Source organism: Heloderma suspectum, chromosome 2 (assembly GCF_057233095.1).
Source record: "Heloderma suspectum isolate Gila_16-S chromosome 2, 16-S_ref, whole genome shotgun sequence".
Lineage (NCBI taxonomy): Eukaryota > Metazoa > Chordata > Lepidosauria > Squamata > Helodermatidae > Heloderma > Heloderma suspectum.
Window position 1 is genome coordinate 331,369,189 of NC_139459.1, and position 16,385 is coordinate 331,385,573.

The following is a 16,385-nucleotide window of genomic DNA, read 5'->3' on the forward strand; positions in this document are numbered from 1 at the left end:
TCCCCTTTTAAAGCTATCCAAATTGGTGGTCATCACTATATCTAGTGGAAGTGAATTCCATAGTTTGACTATGCGGCGTGTGAAGCAGTCCTTCCTTTTATCTGTCCTGAATCTCCCACCAATCAGCTTCATGGGATGACCCCATTGGGTTCCAGTATTATGAGAGAGGGAGAAAAACGTCTCCTTACCCACTTTCTCCACACCAAGCATAATTTTGTACATCTCCCTCATGCCCCCACCCCTTACTCGCCTTCTTTTAAGCTAAAAAAGCCCCAGACCTTGTCATTTTTCCTCACAGGGGGGCTAAACATCCCGACCCTTTTCCTCTTCCTCGTCTGAACTCCTCGCTCCATCTTTCCGCGCCCCGCCCCGCGATCCGCGGGTGAGCCGGCGAGGCGGCAGGCGGACAATCAGCGGTCAATTAAGCGGAAACTCCGCGCTGAGAACTCGGAAAGGGGGAGCGGAGGCGGCGGGGCGGGCGGGGCCAAAAGCGCCTCCGGGTGAGGGCAGAGGCTTCTTCGGGGGGCTTCACTTCCCCAAACAGTCATGTGCACCGCTCGCGTGTTACGGAGGCGGGGAGGGAGGAGGAGAAGGGTGCACTGAGCGTGCGCACACAGGGGCGGGCAGTTCCGCTTGTGGCTGCTGCTGGCGCGCCGGGCGCTCTCGATGCGTCTGCAGTTGGCGGCTCGCATCCAGCACCTTGGCCAGCTCCTCTCGCCCTGCGGGCTTATTGGCTGGGAGGGAACTAAGCGCGGCGGGTGGGGGGGGGAGCGAGTCACCATCTGCCTCTCTAGATTAAGAGATCGATCGCAGGCGGGGCACAGCCGGCCTCGCTGGAGGGGGAGAGAGCTCGCCCAGCAGCCGCGCCTGAGCCCGACGCTTCCCTTTCACTCTGTGTGCGTGCGTGCGTGCAGCGGCGGCGGCCCGGGCCTGCAAGAGTTAAAGCCGCCGACCCACGTAAGCGCTCGTTCGCTCTCGCCCCGACTGGGAAGGCGGCGGCGGCGGCGGCGGGAGCGGCAGTGCCTGCTCGGCTTCTCCGCTGCATCGACAGCTCGCCGCCTGCTCGGACATCGCCGCTCCTCCCGAGCTCGCCTCCCGGTTCGGCTGGCCGGTTTTGTGGCGTTCGCTGAAGTTGCAGAGCGGGTGGAGGCGGCGGCGGCGGCGGCGGCGGCGGCTTGGTCGGTCGGTCTGTTTGTCAGACGCCCTTTGCCAGACGAGGTGGATGAGGCTGTGAAGGAGGGAGGAGGAGGAGGAAGGCATCTTGGAAGTACCCCGAGGCTTTGTGTCGGCGCCGCTGCCTGCCTGCCGTTGATCCTTTCGCCGCTTGCCCCTCGGAGCTGCCCGCCAAGGCGGCGTTGCCGACAACATGTTGGACCCGTCGTCCAGCGAAGAGGAATCCGATGAGATCGTGGAAGAGGAGAGCAGCAAGGAAGTGTTGGCCCCGGCGGCCTCGGGGGCACGGCTCTCCCCCAGCCGGACCAGCGAGAGCTCGGGCGGCGGCAGCGGCGGCGGCGGGCTGCAGCCCAGCAGCCGGAGCGCCAGCAGCGTCCGGCCTTCCAGTCCCAGCCCCTCGGTGGTGAGCGAGAAGGAGAAGGAAGAGCTCGAGAGGCTGCAGAAGGAGGAAGAGGAGAGGAAGAAGAAGCTGCAGCTCTACGTCTTCGTCATGAGGTGCATCGCCTACCCCTTCAATGCCAAGCAGCCCACGGACATGGCCAGGAGGCAGCAGAAGGTAACAGCCGGGCGGGGGGGGGGGGGAACAATAGAGCCAGCTAGACCTGCTGCAAAGAGGAGGGGGAAGGGGTTAATAATAATAATAATAATAATAATTAATAATAATGTATCCAGGATCTCCCAACATTCCTCAAGAAAGAAGTAAGAGGAGGAAAGTGGAGAGTTCACCCTCCAGGTGCAGTTGATATACTGCAGCTGAAAGTTTCCCCTGAGCTTGGCCAGAGGGCCGCTGGAGCTCTCTGTGGCTGGCAGGTCCAAGCAGGGCCCCTCCCCAGGCAAGTTTCCCTGCCAGCCTGTGGAGAGGACTGGAAGTGGATTTGGCACCATTGGCAGCCATCCCTTCTGAAAAGTGCACGTGCGGCAGTGATATCATCCGTCCTCTCAGCAAACCCTTGAGGGAGGTTGTTAGTAGTCCCTGAAGCCCAGGAAGAATGAACTCGTATGGGGTGAGGGGAGACAGCTGAGCAGGGCTGGCCGAAGGCATTTTGCTGGCCGATGAGGAATGGCAAGTGGTGCCTTCCTCACCCACCCCTTCCCAAATCAAGGTGCATACTCTCCAAAGCCGTCCAAGTTATTTTAGCACCTCACGCAGAAAATTCCATGCACACACCCTAGGAGTAAAAACACAATCATTATACATGAAATTGCCAACAATTAGCTGCCCTTTCATGACACCCCAAACCAGCTGCCTGAGGCAGCCGCCTCGCTCTGCCTCATGGTAGGGCCAGCCCTGTGGCCAAGTATGGTTTCAAACCCAACTCTCTTTGGTCCAAGTCCAACGGCCTGTTGACGCCACTACAGAGACGGACGCTGGCTGGCTGAGCTAGGTCTGAGAGTCACCTGCAGTAGGAGAATGCAGCAGGAGCAGAGGGAGTAGGAAGGACATGAGGGAGACACAAGGGGGAAACAAAGCAGCCTCACCTTAGCCCAGGGTTAAGGAAGGCGCTAGAAAATGGGAAACTAAGCAGGGATTCCAACAATTGCAGGAGGAGGGAATGAAAAACCAGGGCAGTGCCAGACAATGAAGTCTTAGCTTCCATCCTGCTGCATTGTTGCCTGGCCAGTGATAGTGCTGGCAAATGGGCGAGAGTCCCTTTCTCTAGTCAGAAATATCCTCTTTTGGCTGCTTTCCCCCCAGTGCCTTATGTAACTGCAGCAATGGCCAGAGGGGGCTGGCATTTTGAAACAAAGTCGGCATGCTACAAAGCTGAGGACAAGAGGGACCTGTGTTCCTTGAGTCGTCCTGAGGGGCTCCTTCACTCCCCCACCCTGGCATTTCCTTCTGAGTTCCTCGCTTCATTCCAAGATGACTGGTGCTGCGCCCGCCTGAGCAAAACAGCCAAGCCGTTGCTGTCTCCCGGAGCTCTGAGCAAAGGTTATGCTGGCCCAGTTGCCTGCTGTGCTTGTGCTGCTGTGAGAACCAATTATTGCATCAAAGCTTTTGTATCCCTGCTGGAGGAGACCCAGCCATATGCCTTCTTGGTGCAGCATTTGATGTCTAACAATAGCATAACATGCTTCACGCCAAGTTCAGCTCACTTTCTTCTACTTGTCTTTTTCCCCCTGCTTTTCTTTCTTATCAAATTGGAAACACCATCATGTATAGGTTCTGCATAATTCTTTTGGGCCAGGGGCAGTGGTGCCTGCAGAACCTATGTTTGGTGTTAATGTTAGCTTGTTGTGCTTAACAATTGGATCCACACACATGCATGCCAAGTTTAAATAACCCAAGAAAGCAACCAAGGTTAGAATAAACGGAAAAGGGAATGGGAAACCTTTACTACTCATGTGCTTAATACTCTGCTGCCATCCTAGCCTTCTGAACAGGATCTATTTTAAAAGATGTGCCATTAATCCAGTCACAGTTATCCTGCATCCAGTAGTCAATGTATTTTCTACTTCTTATTTAGCGGTTTTAATATGTAAAGTGCTTTAGCATTGCTGTCTTCCTTTTCTGTCCACCCTGGCGCATAACCCTATGAAGCAGAGCTTTACGGTGGGGAAACTAAGGCTTAGAGACAGGGAGCAATTTCCCCAAGATCAGCCAGTAAGTTCTTGGCAAAGGAGGGATTTTTAATCCAAGATGTCTCAGAGCTTGGTCCAATATAACATCCCAGTCTTAAACATGTTTATTCGCAAGTAAGTCTCACTGAGTTGAATGGGATGTTTCGGAAGTGTCCATAAGACTGTAGCCTGAAGACCCAATCTGCATCTCATGGAAGTCAATGGAAAAACTCCCACTGCACTATGAAGTTTTCTACCAGAGTAGGGTAGTGCATTGTGCAATTAAGCCAATGTTTGGACTCCTTGCATTAAAGTAAATTGTGAGTTTCTGAGTATTGTGTTTACATTTCCTCAGTTCCTAGCAAAATGTGAAGAATAGACTGATCTGATTAAGAAAAGTTGCAAATTCTCCTGCCTTCTGGTACAATCTTTGATATGCAAATGAAGGTTATAAACCTGAAAGTCCCTGCTGTGGAGTATTCCCTTGAATCAGTAGGAGCCATCCCCAAACTGGTTGCCCTTTTGATGTTTTAGACTTCAACTCCCATCAGCTCAGCTAGCATAGCCAAAGGTTAGGAATGCTGGGAGTTGAAGTCCAAAACACCTGGTGGGCACCAGGTTGGGGAAGGTTGCGGTAGGGCTATTCATCTATAAGTAGTTTGTGGAATAGGAGCCCTAAGATGGTAAAGAAAAATCAGAACTCCACTAAGGCCTAGCCTGGATAACATGTTTGTGATCAGATACTTTTATATCTCTGAATGAATACCAGCTTACTATTAACAGTATGAAGAAATGTTCCTCTCCAGAGAAAGTACTGACCCAACCTACAGGATATATTTGCCAAAGGCTAGAAGGAAAGTGATGTATCAAAACAAAGAAAACAAGAGTAAGGAGGGAGATGGAGGCTCAGGTGGACTTTGAAACAGGCAATACAGTTTGGCAGCCAATAAAAAGAATGCTATTGACACCTTCATTTATAAAGGCACAGTCATCTGTCTCCTAGTCAATTGTAGCAAATCAGTTTGGGTTTATATGTTTTGTCAGAGAAGCCAGACAATTCAGATACATCTGCCTCCCTTCCCATTGTCCGCTGGGCAGCCACATGATGCTTCCCCTCCCCCTTTAAGTCTTAAAAAAAAAAAAAAGATGAAGCAAAATCCAAAACCAAATGTAGCTTTAGGGACCCAGAGTGGCTCCACTCCTGCCAGTGCCCTTTCTGAACCAGAGTAAGTCTCTAGGACATATTGAGGAGAATGACATCCATTCAGTTCTGTCGCACCACAGAGCTATTATTAGCCCATCTGAGCATAAAGAGCTAGAAAAGAATATCAGGTCAACACTGTTTGTAGAAAGGATTGACTGGTGAGTTCGGAGCTGATGGAAGGTCAAACATGCGTACACCTTTATTAGCTGGGAGGGATACATTGATAATCATGCTGATTATTTGTATATTATTGCCTTGGGGTTTTTGGAAGCACATTGCAACTCGCTGACACTGTTGCATTTTGCCCTTGTTTTCCCCAATGCTCTGTAAATTCTCCAGTTTGATACAAGAAAGGGAACATCAGCAGTGAAATGTTTAATGCATTTTGCAAAGATAACTTTATTTGAAGGTGGACAAAAGGGGCAATGCAGATTAAGGATGCTGAGCTCTGATGTGGAAGACATGAAATGCCTGTTCAGCCATAGTTCATTGGCTAGCCTTGGGTTGCCAATCACCTTGGGTTGCCATCTGTAAAATGGGAATGTTCTCTATTGTGCCAGGCTGTTGTGAGAGTGAATGGGAAAGACTGTAAGTACGGTGTGCAGTCTAGTGGGAAAACTCAATTTGTTCAGTAGAAGATTTGTTCAAGTTATGTTGAAATGAGAATTAACATTGCCGAAGAAGACAAGAAGCTGTATTGGGGGCAAAGGCAGTGCAACCAATATGACCATGTGATGAAATCTTGAATTGAGTCAGACAGCTGGTCCCTTTAGCCCAGGGTTGCCTGATCTGGCTGGCAGTGGTTCACAAGGGTCCCAGGTGGGGGTCTTTCCCAGCTGTAATATCTGGGATCCTTTTAGTTGAAGATGGTGGAAACTGAGTCTGGGACTGTTCATATGTCAAGCATGTTGCTTGCTATGCTCCCCACTCTTATTTTATATATAGAAACGAATAAGAAATAGGGTTAGTCCTATTTCCAATGTTAGTCCTGCTTAGAGTAGACCCATTGAAATGAATGTGACTTAAGTTAGACTACCCATTGGATACAACCCATAGTGCATAATGTAGGTTTACAACTCAGTTATGGCAAAGTACTTTACTCTAAGCTGCTTTAATCCCTAGGAAGTCAATGGCAGTAAAAACTATCTGGAAATGATAGTAAACTGGCATAAATAGTAACACCTGAGCGAAACTGGATCAGAGGGCTAAACAGTAAATGTGAAACATGTGGCTTTAAAAGGCAAATGGCAGAGAGTTAAATGGAGCCACATTGTGAATTAAAACAACCCAAAGAAAACGTATCCATTAAGTTACAATAAATGAGAGGTGGGTGGAAGGTAGATTGGGATCTATTTGTAGACCTCTTGGTGATTTGCAGTGGATCAGCAAAGATTTCTGACTCCTAATTGGCTAACAATAGCAGAAGCAAGAAAGGTTTCCTCACCACCAGCCCCAAATTAGCCTGTTGAAACAAAGAGAGTCTGGGGAAAACCTACATGTGCTCAGAGGTATCCTGTTCTTTAATTCTAAGTGTCTGTCTATCCACAAGCCACTGTTTGTACCTGGCTGTCTTACTGGTTGACCTCAGGGTTCTAGTGAAAAACAAAGTAGATCCCACAAGTCGGCCATTTGCCCACCACTGCAATACACTGAAGTTTAGCCTTTAAAAAAAAAGTAGAATCAAAATTCTGCCAGTCCTGTGTTAAGGGGGGGGGGATAATTAATTAATATTCCACAACTGGTTTTGAGAAGCAGAAGCCATCTGTGGTGTCCCTTCAAGTCTCCAGCTGTGTCTAAAGAGTCAATTCTAATGCATATTCTTAAATCAGCACTTTCATGGAGATTGCATGAAGTGATTCCACCTCTTGCTATTACTAAGGCAAAATTCCCTTTTGGCTTCTAGTGTAACCTTTGCCTTATCCAAGATTCCAGCCTCAGGCAAACTCACGACTGTTGCAGCCTAACTGTAGCAAAATGATTGTGTATGTGTTTGTTTGTTTCATGACTGGACATTTTTATTACCGATGGACTAAGAAGTGAATCAAGTTGAGCTCCTCTCTTTCCATGCACAACCTGTTAAGAGTTGTATTTTTTTGGCACAAATATATCTCAGCCTGGACAATCTGAGTGGTATTTTCCAGATATTTTCATAGTGGTTGTGATGAGAGCACATGGCCTTCAAGACAGATTGATTTTAGAGGGGGGGGAAATGTATTTGCTTTACTACATTAAAGTGATTAATTTGTTCCAGATCCTTTTGGAACTGTTGAGAGATCTTAGCATTATGAGACAGAGAATCTTGTCCTTGCTTTTTCTTTTTTTCTTCTTTTACTATACAGAACTTTCACTCCACCACCATCCAGACTACTCAGTCTCTGCAAAAGGAACAGCCTTTCTTTCTTTCTTTCTTTCTTTCTTTCTTTCTTTCTTTCTTTCTTTCTCTCTCTCTCTCTCTCTCTCTCTCTCTCTCTCACACACACACACACACACACACACACACACACACAGCGCGTGCTGTTAAGCAGCAACAGTCACTCCGTTTAGCTTATTGATCAGAACTTGCTACTGAGTGGTACAAACTCAGCTTCTTGTCTGTCTGGGGCAGACAAAGATTGCAAGGCACCTGCATCAGCTGCCACTTTCTTAATGGGATGATGAGGTATACTGAAACAGTAATAAAAGAAGGGCTTGCTTCATTACATGTGTCGAGGGCCCTGACAATTCTACTGAAGTAGTTTAGGCGAAAAGAAAGAAAATTAAATAGAAAAACAACTCTTTTCCCTAGAGGCATTGCTAAGCCATTCAAAGAGGCCCACACAAATCTGCATGCATTTTGCATGTGTGAATGTGTCTATATATCTATGCAAATTTAGAAATAATTGCTTGGATTTATTTAAATTTCAAAGAAGGCAAAGCCAGCCAATTAATTTCTCATCCAAATCTCCTCAAATAAAATAAATTCTTCAATTAGTTTGCACTTTACCTCAGATCATTCAAGTCAGTAGCTTTTCTTCAACTACAATTCATTTGCAATTTCTCCCCCAGCCCCTTGTCCCCTTCTTTCTCTTTCCAGCTAGGAGGAAAATCTCCTCCCCATATAATTAAGGTTAGAAGAAAAGCTTCCATTTGCACCATGGAATTGCCATGCCAGGGGTGGGAGGATTGGGGGGTGTTCCAGCATGTGGGAAGGGATGTGTTAACCCTCCCCAACTGTAATCACTCTGGAAAATTTCCCCTGCATGGCAACTTCCATTAGCATCAATGGCCATCAGGGCTCTGGGGAATAGATCTGGGACCTGGGCAATAGATTTGAAGCTGGGCCCCCATTGACCCAGGCCTAACTATGCCCCTGGTATAAGATACATAGAGAGTAAACACTGCGTGGTAGAGGATTTTCCACAAGTTGGTAGCCTGGCAAGTCTTAATCATATCAAGAGAAGCATTGGTAGGCCTCATCCGATAATTCTGCAGGGTCCATATCAGAAACAGCCATGCTGCCTGCGGCTGATGTAAGATGGAGTCCAACAACATCTTGAGGGGCAGAGGTTGGTTTACATCTGTATGAACTTAGTTTACATCTGTATCAGGGCTGGTGTTATATTTCACTTATGCAGGAGGGAGCAGGGTGTCAGGATTGGGCCCAAGCTCCCTAGTTTGGTTTTGGACTCTGATTCAGATTTGGATACAGAGCTAGGAGAAGCCCATCCAGGACAGGGAGCAGGGGAGGAAATTGCCCAAGACTAACCAGGAGTCAGGGATTAATCTTCCTAGGGGCTTATCAAACAGGAGGCCCAGGTTCAGAGACCATCATCCCCCCTGCCCATGGGAACTCATCCTTTGTCAGAGGGGGAGGGAGTACCGGAACTGACAGATGTCAGAGTTCGGTGCAGAGTTAAGTGAGCAGAGTTGAGAGGAGATGGGAGGTGGTCTGCAAGATTGGCGGACCATCAGACACTGGGTCAAGAGGACCCTGAAGGAGGCGCCCGGAAAAAACTGGGCATAAAAACTGGGCACCGTGGAAACCATCCATTTGAGTTGGCAGGTAACTGCCTTGGTTTGTTTAGCTAATTAGGTGTAATGCTACAGGTGTGATGTGGTGTTATTAACGGAATAAAGGTTTTGTGGATTGCACAGTGAGTCTGTGTTGCCTCACTACTCAGAGGGAGGGCTTAAGAATCCCTGACACAGGGAGGCAATCAGCAAGCTTGCAGATGACACTCCATTATCCAGAAAGATTAATTTCCAAGCAGTTTAGAGCTCCAACAGGATCCCTCCAAATAGTGTGAGTGGGCAACAGAATGCAAATGAAATTTGATGTAAGGCCAGTATATGTGATGCACACTGGGACTGGGGTTCAAACTACATGCTATATGAATGGTGTAGCATGCTGCTGATCCCTCCGTGTATTACTTACTCTAGAATGAGAGTGGATGACTCCAATCTGGATTGGGATCAGGGGAAGTTTAAGCCTTTCTCCCACAGCCATTTGCTTCCTGGGTTGGGGGGGGGGGATAAATAAATAAATAAATACCTCCATTGTCTTCCCAGTAAAATTGGGCTCCCCACAGTCTAACAAACAGCTGTTTGCTGGGCTGTTGGGAGCCCCATTTTGCAAAGAAAGAGAGCATGTGATGCCTGTGCTCCATGTTTCTCTGTAGAAGCGCTGGGATTTTGCAGGTGGCAGCAGTGGAAAGGATCGGGTGGGGGCTGCACAAACAGCCATGGTGGGGCTGCATGTGGCCCATCCCTGGACTAGATGGACCTTGATCTAATCCTCCAAGTTCTCATGTTCTAGTGGACAAGGATATTATAATGACATGGATACATCTGCCTTTGATCACACAGAAACGACTGCTTCTCCTTCATCAGGCATAAAATACTGGTAGTGCCACAATATAATTATACACACTTTGGATAAATGCAGATGGCAAATATGAAATGGAATGGTTGTGAAAATTTCTGAGAATGCCACCTATACTGGCTTTGTAATGTTTATGATCTATACTTAAAAAGAAAAACATAGGAAAAGCAATTTCTTTAATGGATCTGCTTTTTGTTTTGGTTAGGAGTGTGCATTATTTGGAGATGCGGAGAACATTTTCTGAGACAAAACGGAAAGATAACCCAATCTAAAGCATATAATGGGTGAGACCGGTTACAGATGCAGGCACTTAGGAGTGGAATCTATTGCTTGTAGCATTCCCAGTGAAAATGCTGTAACAAGCAAGGGGATCACAGTCTCTCATTATGACCTAGCACCAAAGGTCTTCATCATCAACATAATTTCCATGGTCTTCATCGTCATCACCACCATCATGCTTAAAATAAATTAGGCACTTCACAGATAAAACTGATAAAAACAGGTTCTTACCCAAATCTAAATGTAGACAAAATGCAAGAGGAACGGGACGGAAAGAGAGACTGCAGAAAGGGATAGTACAATTTATACAATTTATAATGTTGGGAATTGATATAGTCCAGTTACCAGGATTCACATTCCGGGCACAAGCAGTATAAGATGGACTGAGGGGCTGGCTAATGGCTCATATAGTGCCTCATATGATTTTGAGGCCTTATGAGTGAATCCCCAGGCACACTTTCTAAAGGTGCTGTGGTGCAAGTTTCTGTCTAGGAGAAGCATTGAGGTATCAGGAGGACTCAGGGAGAGAGATGGTGTTGGAAGAAAGGTTAAGCTGCAGGGGATTGATCAGCTGCTATTGCTCATGATCATTTGTCTGTGTGAGTTCATGCAAGCTCTCAAAGTCTATTTGGTTTCATGCACGTGGTGGCTGCTGGGCTGTTGGTTACAATGTGCTAGATGTAATGTGCCTGCAATGGCCATCTGTTTTTGTCCAGTAGAGATGCTCCTTTTGCATATTTTGTTCTTGAGGACTAGCAAGGCAACCCCCATCTATACTGAGCATCCTTAATAATGGACCAGCTGTTTCTATTCAAACCTTGCTTCAGACATAAGGAAAATGCCATTTCACTATTAAATTCATATTGAACCACTTTTCTTTCTCCACATGTTAATTGCTATAGCAAATCCACATATGGACATTGTCGCTTTAGATCAGGGGTGGGCAACTTGTGGCCCTACAGCTGTTTTGGCATTGAGCTCCCATCAGCCCTAGCCAGCACAGCCAATGGTGAAGGATGATGGGAGTTATAGGCAAAAACATCTGGAGGGCCAGAGCTTGCCCACTCCTGCTTTTAGTCTTCCCTACAGTTCCTTTAACTGGTTTAGGTAGCTATTGCATTGTGGGACATGATTGTTGGGCAAGGGGGGCAAACGGTAGGGCATAGATCCTGCCTTGGACTTTCCTATGAGTAGCTGCCCACTATGGGAAACAGAGAGTGGGACTAACTGGGCTGCTCCAGCAAGGCAATCCTTGTGTTCTGATGGAGTACAATAATCCCAGAATTAAATCTTCTGGGTTGTATCCAGTGTTAGTTCTACTCAATGGAGACTGGTGGCTCTGATTTCAGTGGTGCTGTGAATCCATTCTGGTTCCAGTCAGAACTCTAAAGGAACTATCCAATGTGCTGAACCTGAGCTCCAAAAAAAGCTCATTTAGAGTTCTGGCTGGTTCTGACTGAAACCCAGAATGGATGCGCACACCCACTGAAATTGGAGCCAACAGCCTTCACTGGTCCTGCTTGGAATAGACCTATTGAAATTAATGGGACTTCAGTTAGAGTGACACTGGATACAGCCTCTACTTCATTTGCTTTAGCATGTTTGGATAAAATATGACTGAGTAGTTTTTTATATCCACAAAACCCAAATGTAGTCACACACATGCATCCTGGGAACGCAAATTCTTCTGGAGTGGTTAGGGGGCCCTCCTGAACAATGTGGGGTGGGATGCAGGAAGGAAGAGGGGAGGGCAAGCTTTCCTTCTGTGAATTTTCGTAACTTAGGATCCAAGCCAACTTGTTGCAATTTAACAACTCAAAAGGAGAGAATGGTCTCATCCTATAAACGATGTTATTGATGAAAAGCCCGACGCATTTCAGCCTCTGGCTATTTTGTAAACATAGCACAAGACAATCTGTTGTAAAATCTCTGCAGATATTATTATAACCCTTTGAAGAAGACCTAACAAAATAGCAAGAGGCTGAAACGCGTCAAGCTTTTAATCCATGACGTTTACAGCATCCTGAGACCATTCTCTCCTTTTGTGTTGATCTTGGATGCTCACCCACCTTGCAACATAACAACTGCAAGCATATTTAAACTGAATCCACATGGGAAGTAAGCTAGAAGTGCAGCCCTGTGCTTGCCTTTTCATACTAATACAGCTTGTGTACTGGGAGGAGCATCCAGTAAGCTCATTCAGCAAAACAAAAGCCACCCTTAAAATAGGTTTTGGGGAGTCAACACATGTGAAATGCTACAGTCTTCTGATTAGTCACATTCATGGTGGCTTAGTGGTTAAGACGCTGAACTGCAGACCGGAAGGTCAGCAGGACAGCAGTTCGAGACCCGAGTGCCGCGTGACAAGAGTGAGCTCCCGTCTTCAGTCCCAGCTCCTGCCAACCTAGCAGTTCGAAAGCAAGAAATTGCAAGTAGATAAATAGGTACCACCTCGGCGGGAAAGGTAACAGCGTTCCGTGCACCTCGGTGTTCAGTCATGCCGGCCACATGACCACGGAAGTGTCTTCGGACAGCGCTGGCTCTTCAGCTTAGAAACAGGGATGAGGACCGCACCCTATAGTTGGTCACGACTGGTTGGGGACACCTTTACCTTTTTAAAGGACTATCACAAACCCCTGCCACTGCACTTCAGTGCAACAGAAAAGGCTTTGAGGTACTTCTAGGTGCTATAATGGTACAGTGTGATATGCCCAGAGCATTTTGCCATTTGAACAAAAATGTGTGGAAAATAGGGTCCTAACTCAAGAGCTTTTGATATGGTTTTAGGATTATTTTGTAGAGGAAAAGCATGCAAGAGACACTCCCCTTCTCAAATAGGCTTGAAATTATTCTTATAGTACCGGAGAGTCCTTATTTTTGAAATATAAAGGTTGAGGCATCCTCCGCAAAATGGGTTTTGTTTGTTGTCATCCAAACAAAATGGAAGAATACATTAGAACTTTGAAGAAAGAATACAGATTGCTGAAGGAAAGAGACTTAGCAGTGACACCAGGAACTTAGTTAAGCCAACGCAACACACAAGGTGGTGGGCTCCACACAGCAAGAAATGTATTGCAATGTAGTTGCAAAATTAAATTTTATTTGCAAAACAGTGTTCTGGTCTGAAAAGTAATGCTATGAAAGAAAACATTGAATGCAGGAAAAGAAAGAAAGAAAGAAAGAAAGAAAGAAAGAAAGCAAGCAAGCAAGCAAGCAAGCTACAAATGCTCCTTAGAGAGTACAGTTGTCTTTTCTTTTGTTGGCTTTATAGATGGAATTTGAATTGATAAGAAAAATCTTTGACAGAAACATAATTTAAAACAAGTTTTAGACTAAATTTTTAATGTATAATTTAATTGATCTCAAAATCAGTTTTAAATAGGTCTTGATGGTTGCATTAATAAAGAGACAACTTTGTTGGAGTTCCGTCATGTTTAGTGGAGACATGCTGTGTATGAAATGACATATTGGAGAAAGACTAGAGTACCTGGAATCTACAGAAGGGGAAGCAGTCCTGTTAAAATATTCCTGCAGTTCATTTTGCTGCAACTGTGCTTCGGTTTAACTTGTGTGCATTTTAAATCTTTGTCATTCACTACTTTATATGCTCTGTAACTTATTAAATCAGGGGAATGCAAATAAATGTCTTTCAACTCAAGTTCTTATTAACCACTTTAAAGATACTAGTGTAGAAACTATTGCAAGGCAGACATCTTTGGATTGTGCTTTTTTTGTGTGCAGAGTAGAATTCTGTCTTTTCAAGTATTATTTATAGCCATGTTCTACATAGTCTAGACACTTTCCCTGAAGCGGTGTGCCTTTCGCGTTGCTAATTTCACTTGCTAAACTACTGTGCATGGTTAATGTTTATCTGCCTAACACCACAGTCGTCTCTTTTCCCCCCACACTTTAATTGATAGTGATCACTGAAACATTTGCAAAGTAGTTGATTTAGAGTACTTTTGCCATGGTATATTTGAAGCAGCTTTGCTGTAGAGCAGCCTTCCCCAGCCTGGTGCCCTCCAGATATTTTGGACTACAATTCCCAGCATTCCTGACCATTGGCCATGCTGGCTAGGGCTGATGGGAATTGAAATCCCAAACATTTGGAAGGCACTAGGTTGGGGAAGGGGGACTGATAGTGAGAGAAAATAGATGGTGCACATTAAGCAGAAAAGTGAGCCACTGGGTGTATAATCTAGATGCATACAAATCCTATGGTCATATGTAGACTGAACATGTGATGTTAATTAGCTTGATATAATGAACTAAGAGACTTGCACAAGTTGTGACCGACAAAGTTGAATGCAGCCCTCTAGCCATGTATTGCGGCCTGGGTGTTATATTCAAATAAAGTGTCCTCTTAAGCCACAGCACAGACAACTGACTCCCCACTTCCTCTGTTCCCTTGGGCTGGATGATTTCTTGTTGCAGGCCTGGAATAAGAGCCCTGCCAGATTATTGTATATAACTTGTTAATGAATCTGTTAACTTGCCAGCAATTGTGTAGAGTCTGAATAAGTCATGGAGACTGGACAGACGACAAGGCCCACAAGGTACATCTTTTTACAATTTCAGAAGAAAACAGGTTTCTCAAGCCCCTGGTGGCCTGTCATACATGGCTGCTTAGTGGGTACACAGGCTCAGCTCAGAATGGTGAACCTGTGTGACTTCAAGAAAGCATCTTTAAAAGGCTGTGTGGCAGAGAGACAGATTTGTCCCTTCTTCGTGAGCCCCTGCCAAAGGAAGTGAGGCAGGTGGCTACTAGGAGGAGGGCTTTTTCTGCTGTGGCACCCCGGCTCTGGAATGAGCTCCCTAGTGAGGTTCGCCTGGCGCCTACATTGTACTCCTTTCGGCGCCAGGTGAAGACCCTTTTATTTTCCCAGGCATTTTAGCTTTCTAAATTTTTATCTTTGCTGTTTTAAATCTGTATTTTAAACTCCTGTACTGCTGCTAGGTTTTATTGTGGTTGTATTGTTATATTGTGGTTTTAATGTTCTATATATTTTAAATTGTTTTATTGTGTGTTGTTTGGTTTTAGTTTTTGTGAACCACCCAGAGAGCTTCGGCTATTGGGTGGTATAGAAATGAAATAAAATAAATAAATAAATAAATTTGGTAGGTTAGCTTTTCCCTCATGCAACAGTCAATGTTGCCTTGACCCAGCCAATATTCTCCATTCCCTTTTCTGTTGAGTTTCACCCCAAACTGGAATCAAGCACTCAAACAGAATTCTATGCCATGCTGGCTACCACATATGATAGCACTTTGCTCTAGGTGTGTTCCTGGCATCTTTATCTTCATTGGGAACTCAACATCCTGCTTGAGGGAAGGCAGAAGCCCCAAGGACGGGAGGCAGGAGGTCCAGTCAGCAGATCAGGGTGCTGGAAAGAATCAGGATCACCAAGGCAGGCAGTCCACAATCCTGGAGGGCAAGGCTAGCAGACACAGACAGTGGCCTGGTCTGCATGTCATGGCTACCCATGGTTTAAAGAAACCCTGGATAGCCATGAACGAGCAGGAGTGAGGGAGCATGCTGGCTCCCAAACACCCATCCACTCCATTGAGTTAAACTTGGGTTACAAGTCTAGGCTGTTGCTCCCCCAACAACCTCCAATTCCAGATCCAGACATCACGATAAACAACCCAGGGACAGAGCATCCCTGAGTTGTTTAACAACAGGAGTGGGCAGGTGGGGGCCTGCACACTTGGTTACTCCTGCTTCTTATCAAGAACCCATGGTTAGCAAATTGTGGGTTGTTTGTGATGTGCAAACTAGGAAAAGAAAAACAGACACAGAGGAATAAGTAGGATCAGCCACAAGGCTTGCGAGACCACAGGCAGACAGATTGCTAGGAGCAAACAAGTTCATCGAACTGAGATTTTGCATTTCTCCAGGCCCTGACTGCCTTTCCCAGGCTGCACCCTGGAAGTGGGAGGTGCCTGGTGAGGTGGAGCTCAGGCCATTGGGGACATTGGGCTTAGGAGGAGCTGTCTTTCTGGAGATCCCTTTGAGAGAGTCTCAGGTTCCAGGGGCTCCTGGCTGCCAGGTACAACATGGGTATTGGGGTCTGGGGTCCCATGCGCCTGCAGGTGGTCTTGATAACATGGATCAAATTGGATGCTTTTCCCTTGTGTTTGAGTCCCAGCTGGCACTCAAGGCTGGGATCATGACAGCCAATAGCTTCTCACTAAAAAAATAAATGGACAGCATGACCCCCGACTGAGTTATTGCTGAGCATTACTTCTCACCCCTTGCCCAAGCATCCTTCTTTTCCTTTGCTCTTCTCCAACACAGCTAGGCCA

The 16,385-nt window shown here is 46.2% G+C and overlaps 1 protein-coding gene across 2 annotated transcripts in view; it reads left to right on the forward strand.

Annotated features, from left to right (window-relative positions):
- Positions 1-882: 882 nt before the first annotated feature.
- CADPS (calcium dependent secretion activator) overlaps positions 883-16,385 on the forward strand; it is a 517,790-nt gene continuing 502,287 nt past the window's right edge. For both annotated transcript variants that reach the window (XM_084840490.1, XM_084840489.1), the window contains exon 1: positions 883-1,729. In XM_084840490.1, the coding sequence (XP_084696616.1) occupies positions 1,367-1,729 (363 nt within the window). In that variant the 5' untranslated portion in view covers positions 883-1,366. The remainder of the gene's footprint in view (positions 1,730-16,385) is intronic.